This window comes from Psittacula echo (assembly GCF_963264785.1).
Source record: "Psittacula echo genome assembly, chromosome: 25".
Taxonomy (NCBI): domain Eukaryota; kingdom Metazoa; phylum Chordata; class Aves; order Psittaciformes; family Psittacidae; genus Psittacula; species Psittacula echo.
The window spans coordinates 1,002,316-1,023,942 of record NC_137760.1 but is presented as its reverse complement, the minus strand read 5'-3'; the positions used below and the strand labels follow the sequence as shown (position 1 = coordinate 1,023,942).

The 21,627-nt window shown below is 53.7% G+C and overlaps 2 protein-coding genes across 2 annotated transcripts; one reads left to right on the top strand and one right to left on the bottom strand.

Moving 5' to 3' along the window:
* Nucleotides 1-459: 459 nt before the first annotated feature.
* NCAPH (non-SMC condensin I complex subunit H) lies at nt 460-11,063 on the top strand (the record flags this gene model as incomplete). Its single annotated transcript, XM_080634489.1, has 15 exons — nt 460-522; nt 1,144-1,282; nt 2,000-2,118; nt 3,270-3,459; nt 4,565-4,656; nt 4,807-5,012; nt 5,431-5,579; nt 6,090-6,197; nt 6,698-6,816; nt 7,129-7,236; nt 9,348-9,506; nt 9,810-9,929; nt 10,180-10,265; nt 10,559-10,634; nt 11,004-11,063. Exons 1-15 carry the CDS (start codon nt 475-477, stop codon nt 11,061-11,063), a joined length of 1,779 nt encoding a protein of 592 aa, XP_080490615.1. The 5' UTR covers nt 460-474.
* Nucleotides 11,064-12,324: 1,261 nt separating this feature from the next.
* On the bottom strand, nt 12,325-19,587 carry LOC308230037 (STE20-like serine/threonine-protein kinase; the record flags this gene model as incomplete). The annotated part of the gene is made up of 19 exons (XM_080634488.1): nt 12,325-12,459; nt 12,559-12,672; nt 12,757-12,834; nt 12,951-13,136; nt 13,213-13,337; nt 13,432-13,543; nt 13,664-13,840; nt 14,001-14,124; nt 14,748-14,884; nt 14,999-16,033; nt 16,319-16,774; nt 16,870-16,983; nt 17,069-17,150; nt 17,397-17,591; nt 18,009-18,081; nt 18,156-18,305; nt 18,478-18,526; nt 18,653-18,817; nt 19,441-19,587. The coding sequence occupies 19 exons, from the start codon at nt 19,585-19,587 to the stop codon at nt 12,325-12,327; spliced, it is 3,654 nt and encodes a 1,217-aa protein (XP_080490614.1).
* Between the last annotated feature and the right edge of the window lie 2,040 nt (nt 19,588-21,627).

Sequence of the window (21,627 nt, the reverse complement as noted above, 5' to 3'; positions counted from 1 at the left end):
GAGGGGGGTACGCGGGGGAGGAGGGTCCCTGAACAGCCGTGTCTCCCTTAGGCAGGCGCAGGCAGGCCCGCAGTGGAGCCACAGTCAGATCGCGGATCACTACAGCACCTGCATCAAGCTCTCCACCGAGAACGTGAGTCGGGGCTCCCGGTCCAGCTCCTCTCGCACCACCGCTGGCAGCGGTCATGAGGCCGCTTGGGAGGGGGTTTAAACTCCTTGAGCCTTGGTTATGTGGTTATTCTCCATCCTAGCTCTCAGAGCCACTTCCTTGAGCCAAACAACAGGCTTCTGTTGCTGCCTCCCCAGCAGTAACCAAGCAGGACGTGGAAATGACCATACCCTGCTGTAAATACCCCATGGGATGAGGAATCAGACGCTTTTGGCACATCATTTGCTAGGGGATCAGTTCTGAGCTGTGCTTTGTTTCAGAAAATCAACACGAAGAATGTCTTTGGCTTACACCTGATAGACTACATGACAGAGATCCTGAAACAGAAAGACTCTGAAAGGACTAACTTCAAGGTGAGAGGAACCACTGCCTGGTCGTGGAGATGCTTTGTTTTCAACTGGCATTTAGCATAAGGTTTAGTCAATAACAAACCTCAAACAATGCCAAGGTAGCTGAGCTGGGTACTAAAAATACCTTTTAGAGGCAGCAGAAACTTATAATGTGGAATCCTTTTGTACCACAGAAATGAAAGGCTTTCAGTGATGGTCCTTCAAAAGGAGAGCTTATTTAAAAGTAAGACTTGTGAAGCTTCTGAGGTAAATAGTGGGTGATAACAACGAGTAGCAAAACAAGGGTGGAAAAGAAAGGAAGTTAGTGTGGTTAATTCCCAGTCTAATTTTGATCCAGGATGGATCAGAATAAGGATTTGCTTGGGACAGAGACTTCCTCACTATAATAGTTGACTGATGCTGGGGGGGGAACTGGATTCTTGGGTGAATGAACAAATGGCAGTGGCCTTGAGGAACCCCTGAGCTAGCTCTGTTGTTGATGAAATTGAGGAAGGGATGGGAAAGAGTGCACAGGTTTTTGCTTGTACTACAGAGCATCCAGAAGTTCAGGTCTGCAGAGTCACATCTTCTAGAGGAGACTTTTTCCTTCCTAACTAAAACCCAGCTATTTGTCCTTCCTGTCAGGTAGCAGCGGGCACGATAGATGCCAGTGGCAAGATTTACTCCGTGCGTGTGGATACAATTCATGTGGATGCATACAAAGTGCTTGGAGGCTTGGACAAGGACACAGCACCCAAAAACTCTGTAGACAGCCCAGGAGAAGGTGTGCCTTGCACTGTTTTCTGTTTAGCTGTTTCTGTTCCACCTGCACAGAGGGGAAATGTTGGTGTACTTCCATAGCACATGTGAATTTGGAAATGCTTTGTACATCTCAGAGTACATCTCCCTTGAGTAAGGAGGGTTGAGGTGAGACACTGAATTTGTCACTCAATCCTGTATTCAACCATTGGGCCCATCAGATCTGAATGTAAACCAAAAGTGGCCTAATCTGTATAAGAATGAACTGCCTCAGTCTTTGCTTTGAAACAAAACCCATGCTGTGAAGATAAAATAGTCCATAAAAAGAAACACAGCATCCAACCAATGAATCACAGAATGGTTTGGGTTGGAAAGGACCTTAAGATCATCCAGTTCCAACCCACTGCCAGGGGCAGAGATGCCTCACACTGGACCGTGTCACCCAAGGCTCTGTCCAACCTGGCCTTGAACACTACCAGGGATGGAGCATTCACAACTTCTCTGGGCAAGCTCTTCCAGCGCCTCACCACCCTCACAGTAAAGAATTTCTTCCTCATATCTAACCTGATCTTCCCCTGTTTAAGTTGAAACATTGATGGATTCTGCTAGTAGGTACCAGCTAACTTCATGCCCACTGGGGTTTGTGTATTTGTCTTACAAACTAAAGTAAAAGCTGCGCTATCCCTCCATAGGGTATTTTAGTGAGTTTTCTGAGTGTAGCTTGTTCTTCTTTTCCTTTTAGAAAACAGTCCAGCTCCCGAGGTTGTCAAGAGAGTTCAGGCAAAGAAAAAGCACTCGTTCAAAACCATCGAGACGAACCTGAACAACATCAATGTGTCGGAGGCTAGTCGCAGATGTGAGGTGGGTGGAGGGAGGCTGCTGCAGCAGCTGTGTTCTGGGGAGGAAAGGAGATGTCACCTCATCTTCCTCATTTTTTAGTGTGCATTCCTCTCTTGGGCTCTAACATTCACATGTATATCTGTGAATCCTGCTATTAGAGCAAGGGTGTGTCTGGTCATGGGTGCTCCTCCTGTGTGAGGAAGCTGGGGGAGCTCTCCCCTTGCTGAAAAACATCACAGGATCAACCAGGTTGGAAAAGACCTTTGACATCATCAAGTCCAACCGTTCCCCAGCACTGCCAAGGCCACCATTAACCCATGGCACTGAAGGCCTTGTCTCCACAGTGTGTAGGGCAACCTGTTCCAATGCCTAAGCGCCCTTTGGGGAAGGAATTGTTCCTAATCTCCATCTAAACCTCCCCTGGTGCAGCTCGAGGCCATTTCCTCTTGTACCATCACTTGTTTCTTGTGAGCGGAGACCAGCCCCTGACATGCATGGGTCATTCTCCCTTCAGCTCTGTGTTTCAAAGTCTCCTTGTCCTGAGTTCAGCTGTAACAGTCATTTTTGATCCTTAGCAGCTGATGCAGTGCTGTGTTTTTGACTTTCAGCCTGAGAACAGTGTTGATAACACACCGATGGTTTTAGTTGTTGCTAAGTAATGCTTACTCTGACCAAGGACTTCTCAGTCTCATGCTCTGGCAGTGAGGAGGGGCACGGGAAGCTGGGATGAAGCAGAGACAGGACACCTGACCCAAACTAGCCAAAGGGGTATTCCATACCACAGCACATCATGCCCAGTATAGAAACTGGGGGGAATCACCCAGGAGGCCCAGATCGCTGCTCAGGTTGGGCTGGGTATTGGTCGGCAAGTGGTGAGCAATTGTATTCTCTCCCCTTGTTACTGCCTTTATTATTATTCTTGGTGGTAGCAGTAGTGGTTTTGTGTTATAACTCAGTTACTGGACTGCTCTTACCTCAACCTGTGGGATTTACATTCTTTCCATTCTCCTCCCCATCCCTCTGGGAGCCAGGGGGAAGAAGAGGAGTGAGCGAGCGGCTGCGTGGTTCTTGAGTTACCGGCTGGGCTTAAACCATGACACTCCTGCAAAAACGTGCTTCACCCCTTCCATCTACTCCATTCCCTGATTCTCTGCTTCATTCCATACCTGTAGATTGATCCCATGTTCCAGAAAACAGCAGCATCATTCGATGAGTGCAGCACAGCTGGAGTTTTCCTCACTGGGCTGCGTACCCAGAACTGCCACTGTGAGCTGCTCTTCGACTCAGAGATCATCCCTCTCCCTTCCTCAGAGACCCTCACACTGCCAAACACCAACCCTGTGAAACTGATGGATTTAAAGCGTGAGTGCTGGTAACCACTAAGAAAAGGGCCCGTCCAGACCTTTACATCCTTTTTATCTCCCAAGTGTGCTCATTTTACTCTCAGCCAGCTTGACTCGTGCTTTTGTTCACTGCTTGGCTACTCTATGGCACCACTGCTAGTGAAACTGCTGGATAACAGGACTTTTGTAGATGTTAGATCACTACAGATCTAAAGCAGATCTGTCATGTAGCATGTATAGGTGGCCTGAGCTGTGCTGCAGTTGAGATTAGTGTGTTCCAGGTAAGGACTTACCTTATAGAATCCTATAATGGTTTGTGTTGGAAGGGACCTTAAAGCTCACCCAGCTCCAACCCCTGCCAGGGGCAGGGACACCTTCCAGTAGAGCAGCTTGCTCCAAGCTGCATCCAACCTGGCCTTGAACACTGCCAGGGATGGGGCAGCCACAGCTTCTCTGGGCACCCTGTGCCAGTGCCTCAGCACCCTCACAGGGAAGAGCCTAAGAGCTCATCTCAGTCTCCCCTCTGGCAGGTGAAAGCCATTCCCCTTGGCCTGTCCCTACAGGCCCTAGTCCCAAGCCCCTCTCCAGGTTTCCTGCAGCCCCTTTAGGCACTGGAGCTGCTCTAAGGTCTCCCCTTCAGGAGCCTTCTCTTCTCCAGGCTGACCCAGCCTAGCTCTCTGAGCCTGGCTCCAGAGCAGAGCTGCTCCAGCCCTCGCAGCACCTCTGTGGCCTCCTCTGGCCTCACTCCAACAGCTCCATGTCCCTGTTGTGCTGTTGCCCCAGAGCTAGACACAGAACTGCAGGGGGGGTCTCAGCAGAGCAGAGAGGGAGAATCTCCTCCCTGACCTCCTGACCACAGTGTTTTGAGCCTCTACATAACTACCAAACCCCACTGCTCTGATAAGATTCGCAGTGCTATGCCCACCTTGGAGTTAGGGTAGCAAATGGACTCTCTGCTGAGAAATGAGCTAGCTGCTTTTGCAGTGAGCCCTGCACTGCCCTACATGCAGGAAGAGCTGCCTACATATGTGGCTTTAAGAATGATTGAATGCCTGGTAATTGTTTTAGCTGCTGGTTTCTTCATCCTGTGTTTGATATCTCCCCCTTGCTCTCCTTGTCTCTAGCCCTTCTAGCACAGTGCACTGAAAAACGCCCCATCTGCTCTTCACTGGCTGGTTTCCAGTTTACGAAGTGGGACGCTGAATCCAATGATGAGGTATGTTTGTTAGCCCTGGACTGGGTGAGATACCTGAGTTGTATCCACGCTCACCTCCAAAGCAATCACGGAGATACATGAAGCAGTGGGGTGTTGTGCTGCAGAACCACTGCTAGCCTGTGTTTTCCTGAGCACCTTCTTCTCCTACAGTCAGTGTCAGCCCTGTTGGATAAATTCAAGAAGAGTGACCAAGTGTTTGATATCAACGCAGAGGTAGACAGTGATGTGGAAGACTGTGCTCCCATCCTGCCAGGTGATGACTTCAATTCTGACTCCCCCAGGAATACACCAATAGACAAGATTGGGGAATTCAAAGAAAACCTTACCTCCTTTGGAACAGTCTCCCAGGGGACCGGGTAAGTAGTCACTGAGAATTTATGGCTTTGCTCTGAGAGTGAGTGACAACTGCTGGCATCTCTCTGGGGGATCTTTCATTCCCATGTACACGTTTCCCATCTGGCTGTAGCTGCTTTCTGTGCAAGCTTTGGGTACATCCAGGAATACATTACAGTAATATCTCTGCTCTCTAAGAGGACCTTTTCGTGTGGTCACATTTGACTGCTTGTCTGCTCCCTCTGCTCCCCAGTTTCCAACCTGCCCTTTGGCAAATCCACCTCTGTTTCTGCAGCAGCCTCACGAGCTCCATAGTTTAGAGTCCTGCACAGAGGGAGCAAGCAGTATCCTTACAGAGCTGATGTGGATGTTGACTGCACACCCAGGCCCTATGTGTGCCAAAGGAATGATTTCACTCAGCAGCATGTGTGCTCTTCCCAGAACTGACACAGCTTCTTTTGGAATGGGAGACATCGGGACCATGTGCCATTATGTTTCCATGAAACCAGGGGAATATTCCTACTTCAGTCCCCGGACTCTGTCGATGTGGGCTGGCCCAGAGCACTGGCGCTTCAAACCTCGGCACAAGCGTATGTATGTAGAGACAGCAGCTCATGTGCTGCCAGGTCCTGCTTCCCTTTGGGCAGCATCTCACTCATAAAGCAGGGACAGTGGAAAAGCGGACAAGCCTGCCTGGCTCTTTTCTAGCCAGTTGGGAAGCAGGACTGAGTTCAGACACCACGAAGGCCCTCAGCCACATGCTGATCCTTCTAAAGTGTTCTCTAGTGTTTGGGTAGTGATGCTCGAAGTTGAGAGGGTGTCTCACTGCAGCAACAGGAGGTAGTAGCACTAATAGAGCTCCTGCTGGTATTTCCTACCTCCTGCATAAACCCTGAAGATTAAATTACACTTTCTGCTTCTATAAAAAGATACTGATCCCTTTAAAACGTGAAGCTGAGAACACCACTTGTTTTCCCACAACAAAGAGGAAAGTCCTTGTAGGTGACCTTTCTGTGTGGAGCAGATGCTCAAGTTAGGAGTGAGCTTGTGGTTCTTACTGTGTCACAAAGCACTGACAGTTTGCTTCCTTTCTGCTGCAGAGGCTGAGTCTGAAAAAGAGACCAGGAAAAGGAATGCAAAGAAAGCATTTGAAATAGACTTCGATGAAGACATTGACTTTGAGGTGCATTTCCGTAAGACCAAGGCACGTGCTGAGTTTCTGCCTGTTTCTGCTCTCTCTTTTATCATGTCAGTGTGGCTGGCAACTCTCAGCTGCAAATGGCCCCTGTGAAAGTGGCTCTGTAACCTTAGAGTCTTCTGAGTCCAGGTCACCTTACAAGCTGAGGGAATTACCCACCTTACAGTGGAGAATCAGGCTGGATTGCTCCTGGCTTATACCCCAACCATTAAAAAGACCCCATGGATCCAGCTCCGTGTCCCCATGTGCTGCACAGAAACCATTAGGTGCACCAGCTAGACCAGTGTGAACTCCTCCTTGCACACGTCTTAGAACTTGCCCCCTTTCAGACTGAGATATTAATTATTTAGCTTAAATAAGCAAGTTTTGAATAGAATGAGTTAGAACATTGTGTGGTTTAGGCTGCTTCTTCCCTGACACAGACAAAGACCTGTGTTCAAAGCACTTATTGTGTGTTTGTGAGTAGTGGATAGCTCATGGGCAATGGCATTTATTATCCCCCACAGGCAGCTATAACTCTAGCCAAATCCATTCTGGAAAGCCAGAACGTGAAGAGTACCACGCTTCCCGCAGACTTCCACTATGACCCTAACGCCATTCTCCAGCTGTACCTCAAACCAGCTTTTAAGGTAAGAGTCTTCTCTAGAAGCCTGTTTGCAATGATTCCATGCACAAAACCACTCTCCACCAAATGCTTGAAGTGCTTTGGGATGCTCCTTAGGGCTGGAGAAGAGCCACCCTGTCTCTCACTGAACTGACACACTTGTGGATGCTGGAGAGGCTCTGCTTAGCTAGAAACTTGCTATAGAGGGCTGGTGTGCAAGGAGGAGGAAGAGCCAACAGGCTGGGAAAAGGGGAGGCGATGAAGAAAGAAGGTGCAGGTATTGCTTGGGCAATATTTGGAGTTTTTTCTTTGCTGACCCCTGCTCTTGTCCTGGAAGTTCTGCAGGATGCCTCAGCCAAAAAGCTCCTTGGATCATGAAGATGACATTGGCGAGTACGACTACAACAACCCCAATGACACCTCCAACTTCTGCCCTGCGGTGCAGGTAACTGGAACAAAAAGCTTGCTTTCTGACACCTGTATTTGATGTGTGATGGGAAGAAGCTGTATCCAGAATTAATTCCTAGTGAAAAAGAATTGGAGTTGCAGGAATCTCTGTGCACACCCGTGTCCCCTCACCAACAACATGAACTAAACTCTCTGGCCTTGGTGTTTCACAGAATCACAGAATATTAGGAATTGGAAGGGACCTCAAAAGATCATCTAGTCCAGTCCCCCCTGCCGTAGCAGGAACACCTAGATGAGGTTACACAGGAAGGCGTCCAGGCGAGTTTTGAATGTCTCCAGAGAAGGAGACTCCACAACCTCCCTGGGCAGCCTGTTCCAGTGTTCCGTTACCCTCACTGAGAAGAAGTTTCTTCTCAAATTTAAGTGGAACCTCTTGTGTTCCAGTTTGAGCCCACTACCCCTGGTCTTACCATTGATTGTCACCGAGAAGAGCCTGGCTCCATCCTCTTGACACTCACCCTTTATATATTTATAAACATTAATGAGGTCACCCCTCAGTCTCCTCTTTTCCAAACTAAAGAGACCCAGCTCCCTCAGCCTTTCCTCATAAGGGAGATGCTCCACTCCCTTAATCATCTTAGTTGCCCTGCACTGGACTCTCTCCAGCAGGTCCCTGTCCTTCTTGAACTGAGGGGCCCAGAACTGGACACAATATTCCAGATGTGGTCTCACCAGCGCAGAGTAGAGGGGAAGGAGGACCTCTCTTGACCTACTGACCACCCCCCTTCTAATACACCCCAGGATGCCATTGGCCTTCTTGGCCACAAGGGCACAGTGCTGGCTCATGGTCATCCTCCTATCAACCAGGACCCCCAGGTCCCTTTCCCCTTCACTGCTCTCTAATAGGTTATTCCCCAACCTATACTGGAACCTGGGGTTGTTCCTACCCAGATGTAACACTCTACACTTCCCTTTGTTATATTTCATCCCATTTTCCACAGCCCAACTCTCCAGCCAGTCCAGGTCTCGCTGGATGGCAGCACAGCCTTCTGGCGTGTCAGCCACTCCTCCCAGCTTAGTGTCATCAGCAAACTTGCTGACAGTACACTCAATTCCCTCATCTAAATCATTGATGAATATATTAAATAATACTGGTCCCAGTACTGACCCTTGAGGCACTCCACTAGATACAGGCCTCCAACTAGACTCCGCCCCATAGACTACAACTCTCTGGCTTCTCTCCTTCAGCCAGTTTGCAGTCCATCTCACTACCTGATCATCCAGGCCACACTTCCTCAATTTAGCTGTGAGGATGCTGTGGGAGACTGTGTCAAACGCTTTACTGAAGTCAAGGTAGACCACATCCACTGCTCTGCCATAATCCAACCACCTTGTTATGTCTTCATAAAAGGCTATGAGGTTGGTCAAGCATGACTTCCCCTTGGTGAAGCCATGTTGACTGCCCCTAATGACCCTCTTATCCTTGATATGCCTTGAGATGGCACCAAGGATAAGGTGTTCCATCAGTTTTCCAGGGACGGAGGTGAGGCTGACTGGTCTATAGTTACCCGGGTCTTCCTTCTTGCCCTTTTTGAAGATTGGAGCGACATTTGCTTTCCTCCAGTCCTCAGGCACCTCTCCCGTTTCCCAAGACTTGGCAAAGATGATGGAGAGTGGTCCAGCAAGTCAGTTTGCTGCAGAAACTCCATTCCAGTGCCCTAAAGAAGGAGCAAATGCCATTGATCACCTCCAGAGTCATCTCTACACACTGAGGTTTGCTCCCAACTGTTTTGAGCTGCCATTGAAAGAGATTTCTTCTCAAGCTTCAGCTTTTGGCCAGGCCAGTGCTGCCTCCTGAGTGCATTTGTGACAAGTCCCAGCTGGTCCCACACTTGCAGGAAAACCCTCCATCTCTGTTGTCTTTCCTTGTAGAACAGTTCTTTGGTATTCTGCACTCTAGATCTCTCTCATGTTTGGCCTTAGCCCAGCCTAAGCTCTGTGGGGAGAAGCTGAATAATAACATTTTCCATGGGGAAGGTGGACAGGTATCACCACCAACCTGAGAGGGTGGTGTTATCTCAGTGCAGGACATCTCTGGCTCCTCAGAAATGTCTGTGTGTGGCCTCAGTGCTCTTTCTTCTTCATCAGGCTGCAGACAGCGATGATGATAATGACCCAGTTCAGTTCATGGGCCTGACAGGGGAGTTCAACCTTACTGCCCACCCTGAGGTTCCAGACGCTGAGCTCAACAGCCTTGTCGATATCACAACATATGGAGAGCTGAACCTCATTGCTGAGCCCCAGAAGGTAAAGATTTGTGTTCTCACTGAGTGAATTGTTCATTGGGCAGGTCTGGAGCAAAGCCTCTCACCACCTTGGGTGGTTGGAAGTCCTGAGACAGCAGTTTCCCTGGTTTGCTCCTGGATGCTTTGTACCCAGATGAACCCTTGTGTAAGAGGAGGGAGTTAATCAAAGGTTTAGCAGTAAGAGAACATTCACTGTTGTTCCCAAGGAGAACCATGTTCTGATTGTTCCTGTGGTCCTGATGGAGGACAGTGCTCCTGATTCTGCTCAGTTGCTCTCAATTCACCTTGTACTTCTGCTCCTCAGATCAACAAGATAGCAATTCAATATGCAAAGACAGCCAAGAAAATGGACATGAAGACATTGAAGAAGAGCATGTGGAATCTCTTGACTGATGGAAGGGGGAAAGAAACAGTAGCAGCAGAGGTGAGTGCAGGAGGCACCAGATCCTCAATAGCCCTGATGGCAAGAGAATGCCCTGCAGGTAACTGAGCTTAACTCCTGCAGAGACAGTCCTGGGCAGGTTGAGCAGCAATTTCTTTCTAGCAGTCTTGCTCCTTTTGGGATAGCCAGGAAGAAGAGACAGAGTGTAACTGGGAGTGGTTTCTCTCTGAACACAAAGTGAATACTGGCAAGCCAAGTATGTCTCAGCAGTGTCTGTCTTTTTGCTAAATAGATGAAGGATGCAGAGAAAGAGGAGGAGGCCTCAACAATAGCAGAAGAGAAGGTCTTCAGCAGCATCACAAGGGATCTGTTTCACAGGTAGAGGCCCTAAAAAAGTCTGGGCTTAAGATCAGGGATAGACTTCAGCTGAGCTCAGGCAAGCACCAACCCCTCTGTGTCTATTACAACCTACCTGAACCCTGGGGCTGCCTGTGGGCGCTCTTGGCTTCCATTCAGCTGGGGAAATTGTTGCTAGTGGGAGGGGAAAGGTAGAGAAAAACCAGATCACTGGGGAGAAGCTGATCTCTGGTGACCTGGTCCTTGCAAGCACGCTCCATCCATTGGGTTGCCGTAGGCTCTGGCCATCCTAACTTTCTCCTTCTCTTCTGTAGGCTGCCTTCTAGGATGGCTAAAAACCTGTCCATCCCCTTAGCCTTTGCCTGCCTCTTGCATCTGGCAAATGAGAAGGTAAGTGCAGTGTGGACACGGGATATGTAGGAGAAGAGCCATTTTCTTGCTACATCAGGACTTCTCAAGTCCTGGTTTCATGCTCATAGTGAGCACAAATCAGGCTGATACCTGTGGTTAAGCACTTGTAGCATTCCAACCCAGCTGCTGTCTGTCACTGCTTGTCCTTGGGTCTGGCAGCAGAGAGGAACACTTTGTGAGCATTAAGAGCATTTCAGTCTCCAACAGCCAATGGAAAGCCTCAGTCTTGTGTGTTCTGATGGGGACAGAAGGGGCTGGGTTGCTCTGAACCTTCATCATGTGGGTGTTTGCCAGAGTTTGGGGAAGAGTTTGGTTTTGTTGAACTTGGCTTTTCTTTTCTGTTCTCAGAATCTGAAGCTGGAGGGCACAGAGGACCTATCTGAAATCTTGGTGAAAAAAGACAACTGAGCCCTGTGTGCTCAGCTCCTCAGCTGGCTAGTGCTCTCTGGACTCTCTCATCAGTGGTAGGCTTTTCTCCTCCAGCACTGTTGCTGTGAAACCTCACTGGTCTCTGCACCTCCAGAAGAGTTTAAATCAAGGATGTCCTACCTAAACTTAGGACCCATACAGAGGGATGGTTACAGCTCTGCCATCTTCAATCCATCAGTTCTTTCACGGGTCTGGGTAGTGAAGTTCCTCCATCTCACTGTGAACCAAAAGGCTCCTCTGTGTCACTCAATGTACATGGACTGTTACCAGGTCTCCGGTTCCTCCTGTTCCTGTCATCCTTTTCATCCCAGAAAACGATTTACTTTTTACACTGAGCTTAAAAGTAATAAATAAGTTGCAACAGACTTTGCAGATGGGCCTTTGAGGTGGGGAAGGAGGAGTCTCCAAACCAGGGAAGAGAAAACAGCAGTGTTGGGGAGCAGCAGGAGTCAGGGAGCATCACCAGCCAAAGCCCAACAACGTGAGCAGCACCAACCTGGAGATGGGGGCCAGCTTCAACCAAGAGCTGAGATCACCCCACAAGCTCCTGGTGCTGAAGCAGGTCTGAGATCAAGCAGAGAAGCGAGCCTGAAGGTCAGGGTTGGGTCTGAGGCAATGCACATGTTAGGCAGGGACTGAAGCCCTGGAGCTGAGCTTTGATGGAGCTCCTGGGACATGATGTGGGTTAGGTCCCCTCATGAGGCTGATCGAAGCCATTAGGGCTTATTAGTGCCCTTGGGGCCCTGAGGAGGTGGGTGGAGAAGGGCTCAGTGCAGATGCTGCCAGCTCTGCCTCTGAGGTATCCCAGGGCCTGAGGCTGAGGATGGGACCCCCATAGAATAAAATCATCATGGAATCAACCAGGCTGGAAAAGACCTTTGGAGATCATCAACTATCACTGCCAAGTCTACCACTAAACTGTTCCTTGAGAGCCGGCCCATGAGAGGCAGGCTTTGGGGCACAGGACACACTGTGGGACACAAGATGAGAGGTTTTAAGTAAAATAGTCACAAACAAGGACTTTTGTTAATGAAGAATGTATTTCCTGGAGCTCAGCTGAGGGGAGATCCACATGGGAAGTATCCACAGCTTCCACACCAGGGAGCTTCTGAGGTGGCAGCACCTTCACCCCGAACCCCTCCAGCACAGCAAGGGTGGGCTTGGACCCACCACCTCTTGAGATCAGTACATCATGCCCAGCACCCCAGGGCTGCTGTTCCCCACGTTGCCTTGGAGGTCCTTAAGGCCCATGTCCCAGAAGAGCCGTCGGACCTGCCTGCAGTGTCAGGAGGGGAGGTGGAAGCACTGAGTGATCCTGGTGCTGCTGTGAGCACTGCAGCTTCAGCAGCGCGTTCTGCAGCTCCTCCTCCAGCACCTGGAGAAAACAAGCAGCGCTGCCATGGCCCATTCCCATCACAGCCCTCCATCGGGAGCATCCCATGGAGGAGATGCTTCATGCTGCAGGAGCACTCACCTCCATGCGGGCTGCCAGCTGCTGCCTCCATGCACAAAGCTCCATGGCATGCTCCTGGTCCAGCCGTCCCAGCTGCCGCTGCTCCTGCTCAGCCAGGAGATGCATCTTCTCACTCTGGGAGAGGGAAGGTCAGGAAGGTCATCAAGGAAAGGTAGCAAGGGGGTAGGAAGCCCCAAGGGTAAACTTTCCCCCTTGTACCTGCATCTGCTCCAGCTCTGCCAGGTTCTCAGCCTGCTGCTGCTGTAGCTGCTGCCACCTCTCCTCCTGCTGCACAAACTGAGGTAGGGGACAGCCCACGTCACCCCCCATCCCCTAAAAGCCATCACTTGGCGCTTTTGGGCTGCGCTCCCCATACTTTGGAGAACCTCGTTGGCTCCAGAAGGTCCTTGTACCTGTTTGGCCCTTTCAGTCTGCTTGCCCCCATGAGCCTCCTGCATCTTCAGGCTGTCCTTGAAGAGGGCCAGGCGGGTTTTGGTAGCGCAGCGCTGGCTTTTGAGCAGCTGAGCCTGCTCCTGTGCCTGCTGGCTCCTCAGCTCCTCCAGCAGGAGCTGGTGGAAGCGGCTCATCCTCTCCATCTCCTGGGAAAGGGGCCAGAGGGTGAGCCAAGAGAGGGATGGGAACCGCATGGGGCTGGTGGAGCAGCTCCCACCTCACCTTCTCGTGGCGCTTGCGGAGCTGCAGCCTCTGCACTGCGTGCTGCTCCTTCACCTGCTGCCTGAAGAGCTGGTACTTCTCCTGCAGGTGCCCTTGCTCCATGCTCCACACCACCGACTCGCGGGCTGATGGGTGAGACCACAGCACCATCACCACTGCCAGGAACCCCCGCTCCCCTCCCTAAGAACCCACCATCCTCTTCCTTCTGGCCCAGCCCACCTCTCCTGAGGCTGTGAATCCTGGTGCTATACTCCCAGTCAATGGACATCATCTTCTTCTTGTGCTCCTGGATCACCCTCTGCAAGGCTGCGTTGAGCTCCTCCTGCTGTTGCTGCAGGAACCACCGCTCATGTGGTGAGCAATGGAAGGACTTGGCCCCAGCACCCAGGGGAGCCGGTCCCCATGCTCCGGGTGCACAGACAGAGGAGCCAGCACTGTTCCAGATCCTCACCTCTCTCCCATCACCCCTCAGCTCCTGCGTCCTCCTCCCACAGCCCTTCTGGAGGGACTTGAGGCGTTTGGCCTCATCACGCAGCTTCACCCTGTACTTGAGCTCCTGGTGCTCCTTCAGCTGCCGGTGGCGCCGCTCCAAGCTCTCCACCTCCCGGTCATAGAACTCCTTCTTGCTCTATAACCATGTGCACATAAGGTCAATGGGGCTGCAGGGACCACAAGAAGCAACCAACCCCCCCCCCCCACCTTAGCATCTCCCACAGCGGGACCCCAGCACACAGCCATTCCTGACCACATCATGGCACAAGGGATGATGATGATGATGGACCCATTACCATCATCTCCTGCTCGATGTGGCGGAACATCTGCTCCCGCTGGTGGTGGAACTTGTGCTCCAGCCGGCTCTGAGCTCGCTGCTCCTCCTTCTGCAGCACCCGCAGCTCACGGAGCACCTGGCGCCTGAAGGTGTGGGGTGAAATGGGGCTGGGGTTGGCTCCGAAGGCACCTCTCTATCTCCCATGCAAGGAACAGCTCAGCACTGGTGAACAGCATGGAGAAGGGCTATCTCCAACAAGAATGAAGATGGAATGCCCATTGCGTACATGGTGGCCATACTCGTAAGTTGCCTCTCCATAGAATGGTGTGGGTTGGGAAGGACCTTGAGATCATCCAGTTCCAATCCCCTGCCATGGGCAGGGACACCTCACACTAGACCATGTCCAACCTGGCATCTCCCCATTCAGGCTCTCCTCCTCTCCTTGGGTGACACAAGGGCTTATGGGAGAAGATCTTCCCCTCTTCTTTCCTTAAGGTGCTGCTGGACACACCAGATGTGGGGCTGGGCAATGCTTTGGCTCCTCATGGGTCCCTACTTCCCTGAGGACACAGGGAAGGGCTTGCTTATGGTCTCCTGCTGGAGTAGACCCCAGCTATGGAGCCAGATGGGTTTCCAAGCCTGGAGATTGAGCACTTGTGCTCTTTATGGAGCCTCTCAGACCCATCTCCTGCACCCTTTCCCCTTGGTCCCTGATCCTCCTCAGTCAGGAATGGATGAAAGATGCCTCCACTTCCATGTCACTCACCGAGCGGAGCGCATCATCCCATCCCTCATCCCGGCTTTGCCCATGGTTCTGGTGGTCACTGCGCTCACGTCCTCCTCATCCACCCCAAACCTGGGGGGTTCCTTGGCCATCCCTTGGAGCGAGGCAGGTTCCTGCATCTGGGAGCAATGGTTCTGAGCTCAGACAACCCAAAACCACCCAAAACCCCAACCTGGGGGCCCATGCAAAGGGGGTCACCTTCACCTTCCCATGGCCACCAGCAAGGTTCTCACCTCCTGGGCTTCTCCAGCCAAAGGGAAAGGCTGCGCTGCTGCAGGGAGGACACTTGGACCTTGCCCATCTGCTGGGTGCTCCTCTCCATGCTTTGTTGTGAGGGATGGATCCACTTCCCACACTGCCTGTGCCTGGGAAGAGACCCGGACCAGGGCAGCGTTGAACCTCACACTTTTCATGGCCTTTGGATGTCCACCAAGGCTCTCCTGGAGCTCTGATGTTGCTCCCTGAGCCTCCAAACCACCCGTCTCCTCTCCAGGTCCATCCTTTGATGGCCCTTCAGGAGCTGGAGCAATTTGCACCCCTTCTTCTCCAAGCTCTCCATCATTTTCCTCCTGTTCTTTCCAGTCATTCCCAGCTCCTGGCTTGTCCCTGGGGCTGTTTCCCACTTTCTCTTCTGTTTCTTCCTCAACAGGCCCCAGGATCTCCATGGAGGAGGAATTTTGGGTCTCTTCCCTTGCAGGTCCCTGCCCTGCACACACTGCAGAGGTTGTCTCCAGTTCTTCTCCTTCCAGCATCCCTTCCCCAGGTCTGGCCTCTGCATCTCCCTCTGCTTTATGGTCCCCAACCAAAGGCCCTTGGACAAAGTCTTCTTCCACCCCAGGCTGAGCATTGCCTGTGGCTTCCTCCTCACTCCTCCCCACCTCCTGCTCACCCAGGTCCATGGGCTCAGCGATGGGCTTCAGGTCTTGCAGTGACTGAGTAACCCGGTGCTGATGCTCTGCCAGTGGCTTGGAGCTCTGGGGTTTGCTCCCCATGGTCCACAGGTCCAGGGCTGCCACCAGCTGCCCCACGGCCGAGGCTCTGCACCAGTGCCCATCCATGGGTGCAGACAGGGCCAGCGAGGTGCAAGCAGGGTCTCTGCTTGATTCCTCTTCTGCATTGCTACTGGGGATGGAAGTGGGGCTTGGGTGGCCTTCAAGCCACCCCTCCATGGGCGTTTTGGCCACTGATGATGTGTCAGCACATTGGGTTTCCTCCTGGGGCTCTGCCTTGGGTCCAGCCAGCTCTGCCTTGGGTCCAGCCAGCTCTGCCTTGGGTCCAACCAGCTCTGCCTTGGGTCCAGCCGGCTCTGCCTTGGGTCCAGCCGGCTCTGCCTTGGGTCCAGCCGGCTCTGCCTTGGGTCCAGCCGGCTCTGCCTTGGGTCCAGCCGGCTCTGCCTTGGGTCCAGCCGGCTCTGCCTTGGGTCCAGCCGGCTCTGCCTTGGGTCCAGCCGGCTCTGCCTTGGGTCCAACCAGCTCTGCCTTGGGTCCAACCGGCTCTGCCTTGGGTCCAACCGGCTCTGCCTTGGGTCCAACCGGCTCTGCCTCCAGCTCCACAGGGTCTCCTGCCTGCTGTGGCACTGAGGGGATCTCAGCCACATTGCAGTGGGTCCCCAGAGGGCTGATTTCCTCCTCTTGACACCCTCGAGCTTCTCCTCCTGCCTGTGCTGGAACTGACGTCCCTTGAGGAGCATCCAGCGGCGTCACCTCCATCCCGCCCAGCCCAGCCCCGGGCTGCTCCTTAACTGCTTCCTGGGACCTCACCCCTCCAAAGAACGACCTGCGCCGCATCAGCTTCAGGAGCTCGGAAGGTCTCCTGGGGAGCCTCATGGAGAGCCTGGGCTCGGCTGAGGATCTTCTCCTCATCTGCTTCAGGACGTCCGATGCTCTCCTGGTCCTGGGCTCCGCCAGCATCTGGGCATCAGTTTCGATGCTCAACTCCTCTCTGACTCTCCCCGTCGTGTCCAATGGTGCTGGGGGGCAGGAGGGGTCTCCATGCTCCTGCTCCCCAGGCTGTGGAGTGAACAATGGGAGAAGAGATGAGGCTCAATGAGCTCATGGGAAGGGTTGGGGGGGATCTGACACCCAGCCAGGCACTACCCACACACCAAGAGGACCAGGCCTTCCTCTTCATCCTCTTCCTCAGCAGCAGCAGCAGCCCTGGCCTTTGCCACCAGCTCCCGGAGCGGCTGCTTGTCGGAGATGCCCATCACAAAGGGGTGCTGGGTGAGAGCAAGGGAGGTGATTGGGACCAGCACCAGGGATGGGTCCCACCACCCTGGGCACACAGTGATGGGTGCTACCCACCTGCAGGAGCTGGGAGGCTGACCAGCGCTCCTCAGGGCTCTTCTGCAGGGATCTCCTCAGGAAGTCCTTGAAGTCTTCAGACCTGTGGGATGGTCCCCATCACCCCTCTGTGGGCCCTATGGGCCTTGGGGTGATGCCCACCAGCATCACCTTCTGTGGGCAAAGGTGGTGCCTGTGGTACCCCTGGGGCTGGGCTTGGAGGACCCATAGCCAGCATCACCTAAGGGCCAACAGCCCCCCACCAGCTGCCCGCACACGGGATCGAGCAGAAGCTGCCCCATAGGACAACATCTCCCATTGTCACCTGTGTTGGGTGATGGGAACTCACCACCTCTTGGGATGCCTCAAGGTGGGTGGCTGGGACTTGGTAATCTTCAGCAGGACCCGGAGGGGGTTCAGCTCATGGTAGGGGGGCTCCATCTCGGCCATCTCGATCAGGGTGATGCCCAGTGACCAGATGTCAGCCTTGTAGCTGTAGGGGCTCTCCTTGGACATCTCACACTGCACCACCTCCGGGGCCATCCTGTGCGTGGGACAGAGGGGAACGTGTCCAACCTGCCCTGGGCTGCTGTCTCCTCCTGAGACCAAACCCAGCTGACAGCCCTGCAGAGAGAAGAGCTGAGATTCAACCCCACCTCTTCCAATGCTACCCCAGGAGGCCTTGAACTCACCGGCACCCCAAGTGTCCTCCCCATGCACAGCCTCATGCTAGCAAGAAGCCCACCCCAAAACCATCATTAGCTGGAAGAGGAGCAATCCTCTTCCTCTTAATGGTGGCCTTGGCAGTGCTGGGGAATGGTTGGATTTGATGATTTTGGAGGTCTTTTCCAACCCCATTGATTCCATGATTCCAATCCAATTCCTTGAGATGCTTCTGGTGTTGTGAGCATCCCCTGGGCTCCCTCATCCCAGCATCCCTGTGCATTCCCCCCACACCTACCAGTACGGGGTGCCGATGAAGGACACGCGCCGCTGGCCAGAGCTGGAGTTCTTGGCCGAGACCCCAAAATCAGCTGCAGAGCAGGAAGCAGCGGTTGGAGATGATCCCTGGAGCATCCCTGTGCCCCGTGGGACCCCCGGGACTCACCCAGCTTGATGTCCCCATCGAGGGTGAGCAGAACGTTGCCAGCCTTGATGTCCCTGTGGATGATGCTGCAGCCGTGCAGGTACTGCAGTGCCAGCAGGAGCTGCCTGCAGGCGCCTCGGATCTGCTCCTCACTCAGCCCCTTCTCCAGCCCTGCCATCAGCACCAATGAACCCCTGGATACCCAATGGAAGATGCATCCCAACCCATCCTCCCTGCTGGAGGTGCTGCACAACACCAGGAATCACTTCCACACCGTGGAATTTGGCCATCCCATCCCATCCCAAATCCCACAATGGCCAACCCTTAAAAACAGGGGGGTTACCCAAAATCGCTGCATCCACGGCCCCTCCTGGACAAAACTCCACCAGGATCTGCAAGGAGAAGTTCCCCACCCTGGTCTGCAAATGTGCTCCCTCCAGACAGAGTCCACCAGCCCCGAGATGCTGGGGTCCATGCCCTGATGGTGGGACCCTGGTCCATGCCCTGATGGTGCTCACCCAGAGCCGCCCGTCCCAATAGAGCGCATCCAGCAGCTTGGTGATGTTGGGGTGGTCGCAGCAGGCCAAGATCTCGATCTCCACCACGTGGTCCTCCAGCTCCTCCTCGCTTGGGGCATCAATGACCTTGGCGGCTGCCAGCACCCCCGTCACCCTGTTCTGTGCCTGGGGGGGAGGTTTGATGTGGGTACCAAAGGAGCAGCCCCATGGTTTGTGGTGAGGGGGAAGCTTGGACCCATCACATCCCAACCCCGGTGCTTGGTGCCACCAAGGCAAATGCCAGGACCCCACTGTCACCAGGGATGGGATGAAGAGGGATGTGTGGTCATCCCGTGGGCAATACACACGTGGTGTGATGTGGCTGTGCCACCCTGCATGTCCCAGAGCATGGAGCATCCCCCTTATATGGATGCTGTATGGACTCTTCATCAGGGACTGGAGCCATAGGACAAGGGGTGATGGGTTCTAACGGAAACAGGGGAAGCTCAGGTTGGATTTAAGGAAGCTCTTCCCAGTGGGACTGGGGCAGGCCCCACAGGAGCAGGCCCATCACCGAGCCACCGGTGCCGGAAGGCGCCCGACGTTGGGTTTCCTGCCGCGCTCGGGCTCCTCGCTGTGGTTTTGGGTTAGAACGTCCCATCTCAGCCCCTCACCCAACCAAGGCTTCAACCACCACCCGCTCCCGAGCCGGTGGCTGTCTCCATGCCAAGAGACAGGGATGGGGGACCAGAGATGATGTGCTTGGACCCTGCCACAGGGCCCCGGTGGGGTTTTGGGGGTTCTCCTACCTTAAAGACCTTGCCAAAGGCGCCATCACCCAGCTCCCCCAGCAGCAGCCAGGTCTCCTCGGGGTCCACATCCCTCCTGATGTGCTCGTGCTGCTTCGGTGGCTTCTTCTTCTCCCCAAAGCCAAAGAGCCTGCGGAGGAAAGCCATGGGGGCACCTCCATGCGGGGAACGTGGTCCTGGGGCCGGAGCTGGGCACGAGCACCCTCACAGCATCACAGCAGCATCACTGCTCCTCCTCCTCCTCCCTCTGCGGCAGGAAGGGGCTGCCCCGGCCCGTGCAGGAGGTGCCATAAGGAGACATTGATGCTTTGTCACATCCCACCCTTGGGTGCTCTCAGGGGTTGTGCTCACCCCTGTATCACGCTAGAGGGGTCTATGGGGGTCCCCAGCATCCCTCTGTGGATGCATGGTCCTTTATGGCCCCAGATGTGCTACATCCAGGCCAACAGCCAAGGCTTTCATTTTTCTCCTTCTCCTTTTCCTCCGTCTCCTTCTTCTTTCTCCTTTTCCTTCATCCCATCCTTTTCCCTCTTCTTTCTCTTTTCCACACCTACACATAGATGCACATCCCCATGAATCCATGCACCCACAGCACCAGGCTCTGTGGCTGAGCTTAAATAGGTCCCATGGGTGCTGAGTCACCTCAGGTGGGGTCATTAAACCTTATGAATGCCCCACTAATTAACCCTCCATGCAAAGCCCCTCATGGTCAGGTTGATGCTTAGGGTGCAAGCTGTTGGCACCTCATTTGCAGCCTGCTCTCAATGGGGGCACCCAAACCCTCCCCTGCCAGCAGCACCCAAAGGGATCCAGCTCTGGCTGCTCCCCTAAATCAAGGTGGTTTCTACCCCCTGAACACTGAACCCGGGTGCTGATGTGGCTGCAGCATCCAATGGGATCAACTCCCAGAACTCCACAATCCCAAGTGGAATAATGAACCCACTCCCGCGGTCTGTGCTCCAAAGGGATGCAGGAGCCATCGGAGCTGCCCAATCCGGCACCAACAGCCAGGCTTCGATTCTTCAGCTCCTTCTGCCTTCTCCTTTTCCTTTCCCTTTTCCTCCACCTCCTCCTTTCCCTTCTCCCTTTCCTTCTCCTTTCCCTTTGCCAGCAGCAGCCAGTGCTGGGCTTTGCACCCTGCCTGAGCTCCGACCCCTTTCACCACACCAATGCCCACTGTCACCTCTTTCAGCCTCGATGATTCCCCTTCTCTCTCCCATCAGAGCAGATCCCATTGGGGCCGGATCCCACCGGGACCCTCAGCATCCCCAGCACCCTGGGTTCCAATGTACTCCCAGTGGGAGCTGAGCTCCCACCATCTGCAAGGGGGAACTGAGGCCAGGAACCCCCAGCTCCAGCCCCCCCCATTCTGCTCAAACAGAAACTGGATAAAACCCCAAATGGGGGAGGTTTTGGGGTTTTTTTTGCCTGTTTTCACCAAATCACATCACTATTGGGGTGACTGCGGGCGCGCTCCTGCACCAAGAGGGTCAATGGCACCTCGGGTTCCTTCACCCCCTTTTCCAGCCCCAAGGGGGGGACAAAGGAGGCAGATGCCCCCCACGGGCCTCCCCCCGCTTCTGCTTTCTCCAGCTGTTGGCCTCAGATGAGTCACTGGGGGATTTCTCTTTGAGTTTCTCAGGACTCTCCCACAAACCGGCCTGGGTGGGGATTCTTGGGGGGCTGCTGTGGGGTTGAGCACCCATGGGTACGCTCCACTTCCAGCCCCCTGGAGATCCAGCCACATCCCTTGATTATGAGTGGCTTCGGTCCCATGGGATTGAGATGCCCAAGCTGGGGACAAGGGACAAGCATCCCTGGAAAGTGGTACCCAGAGCCCAAGTGATGCAGAGGGCTCCATTGCAGGGTGATGCTCGGCTCTGGGGACACTAGTGACTCCATCCTCCTTTGCAGGGGATACTGGTGACTCCATCCCTGTTCGTAGGGTGATGCTCAGCCTCAGTAACTCCATCCCTGTTTGCAGGAGGATGCTTAGCCCCAAGGACTCTGTCCCCATTGACAGGGTGACGCTTAGCTTTGGGGACACCAATGGCTTCATCCCCATTGACAGAGTGATGCTCAGCTCTGGGGACACCAATGATTCCATCTCCCTTTGCAGGGGACACCGATCGCTTTACCCCTGTTTGCAGGGTGATGCTCAGCTCTGAGGACACCAGTGACTCATCC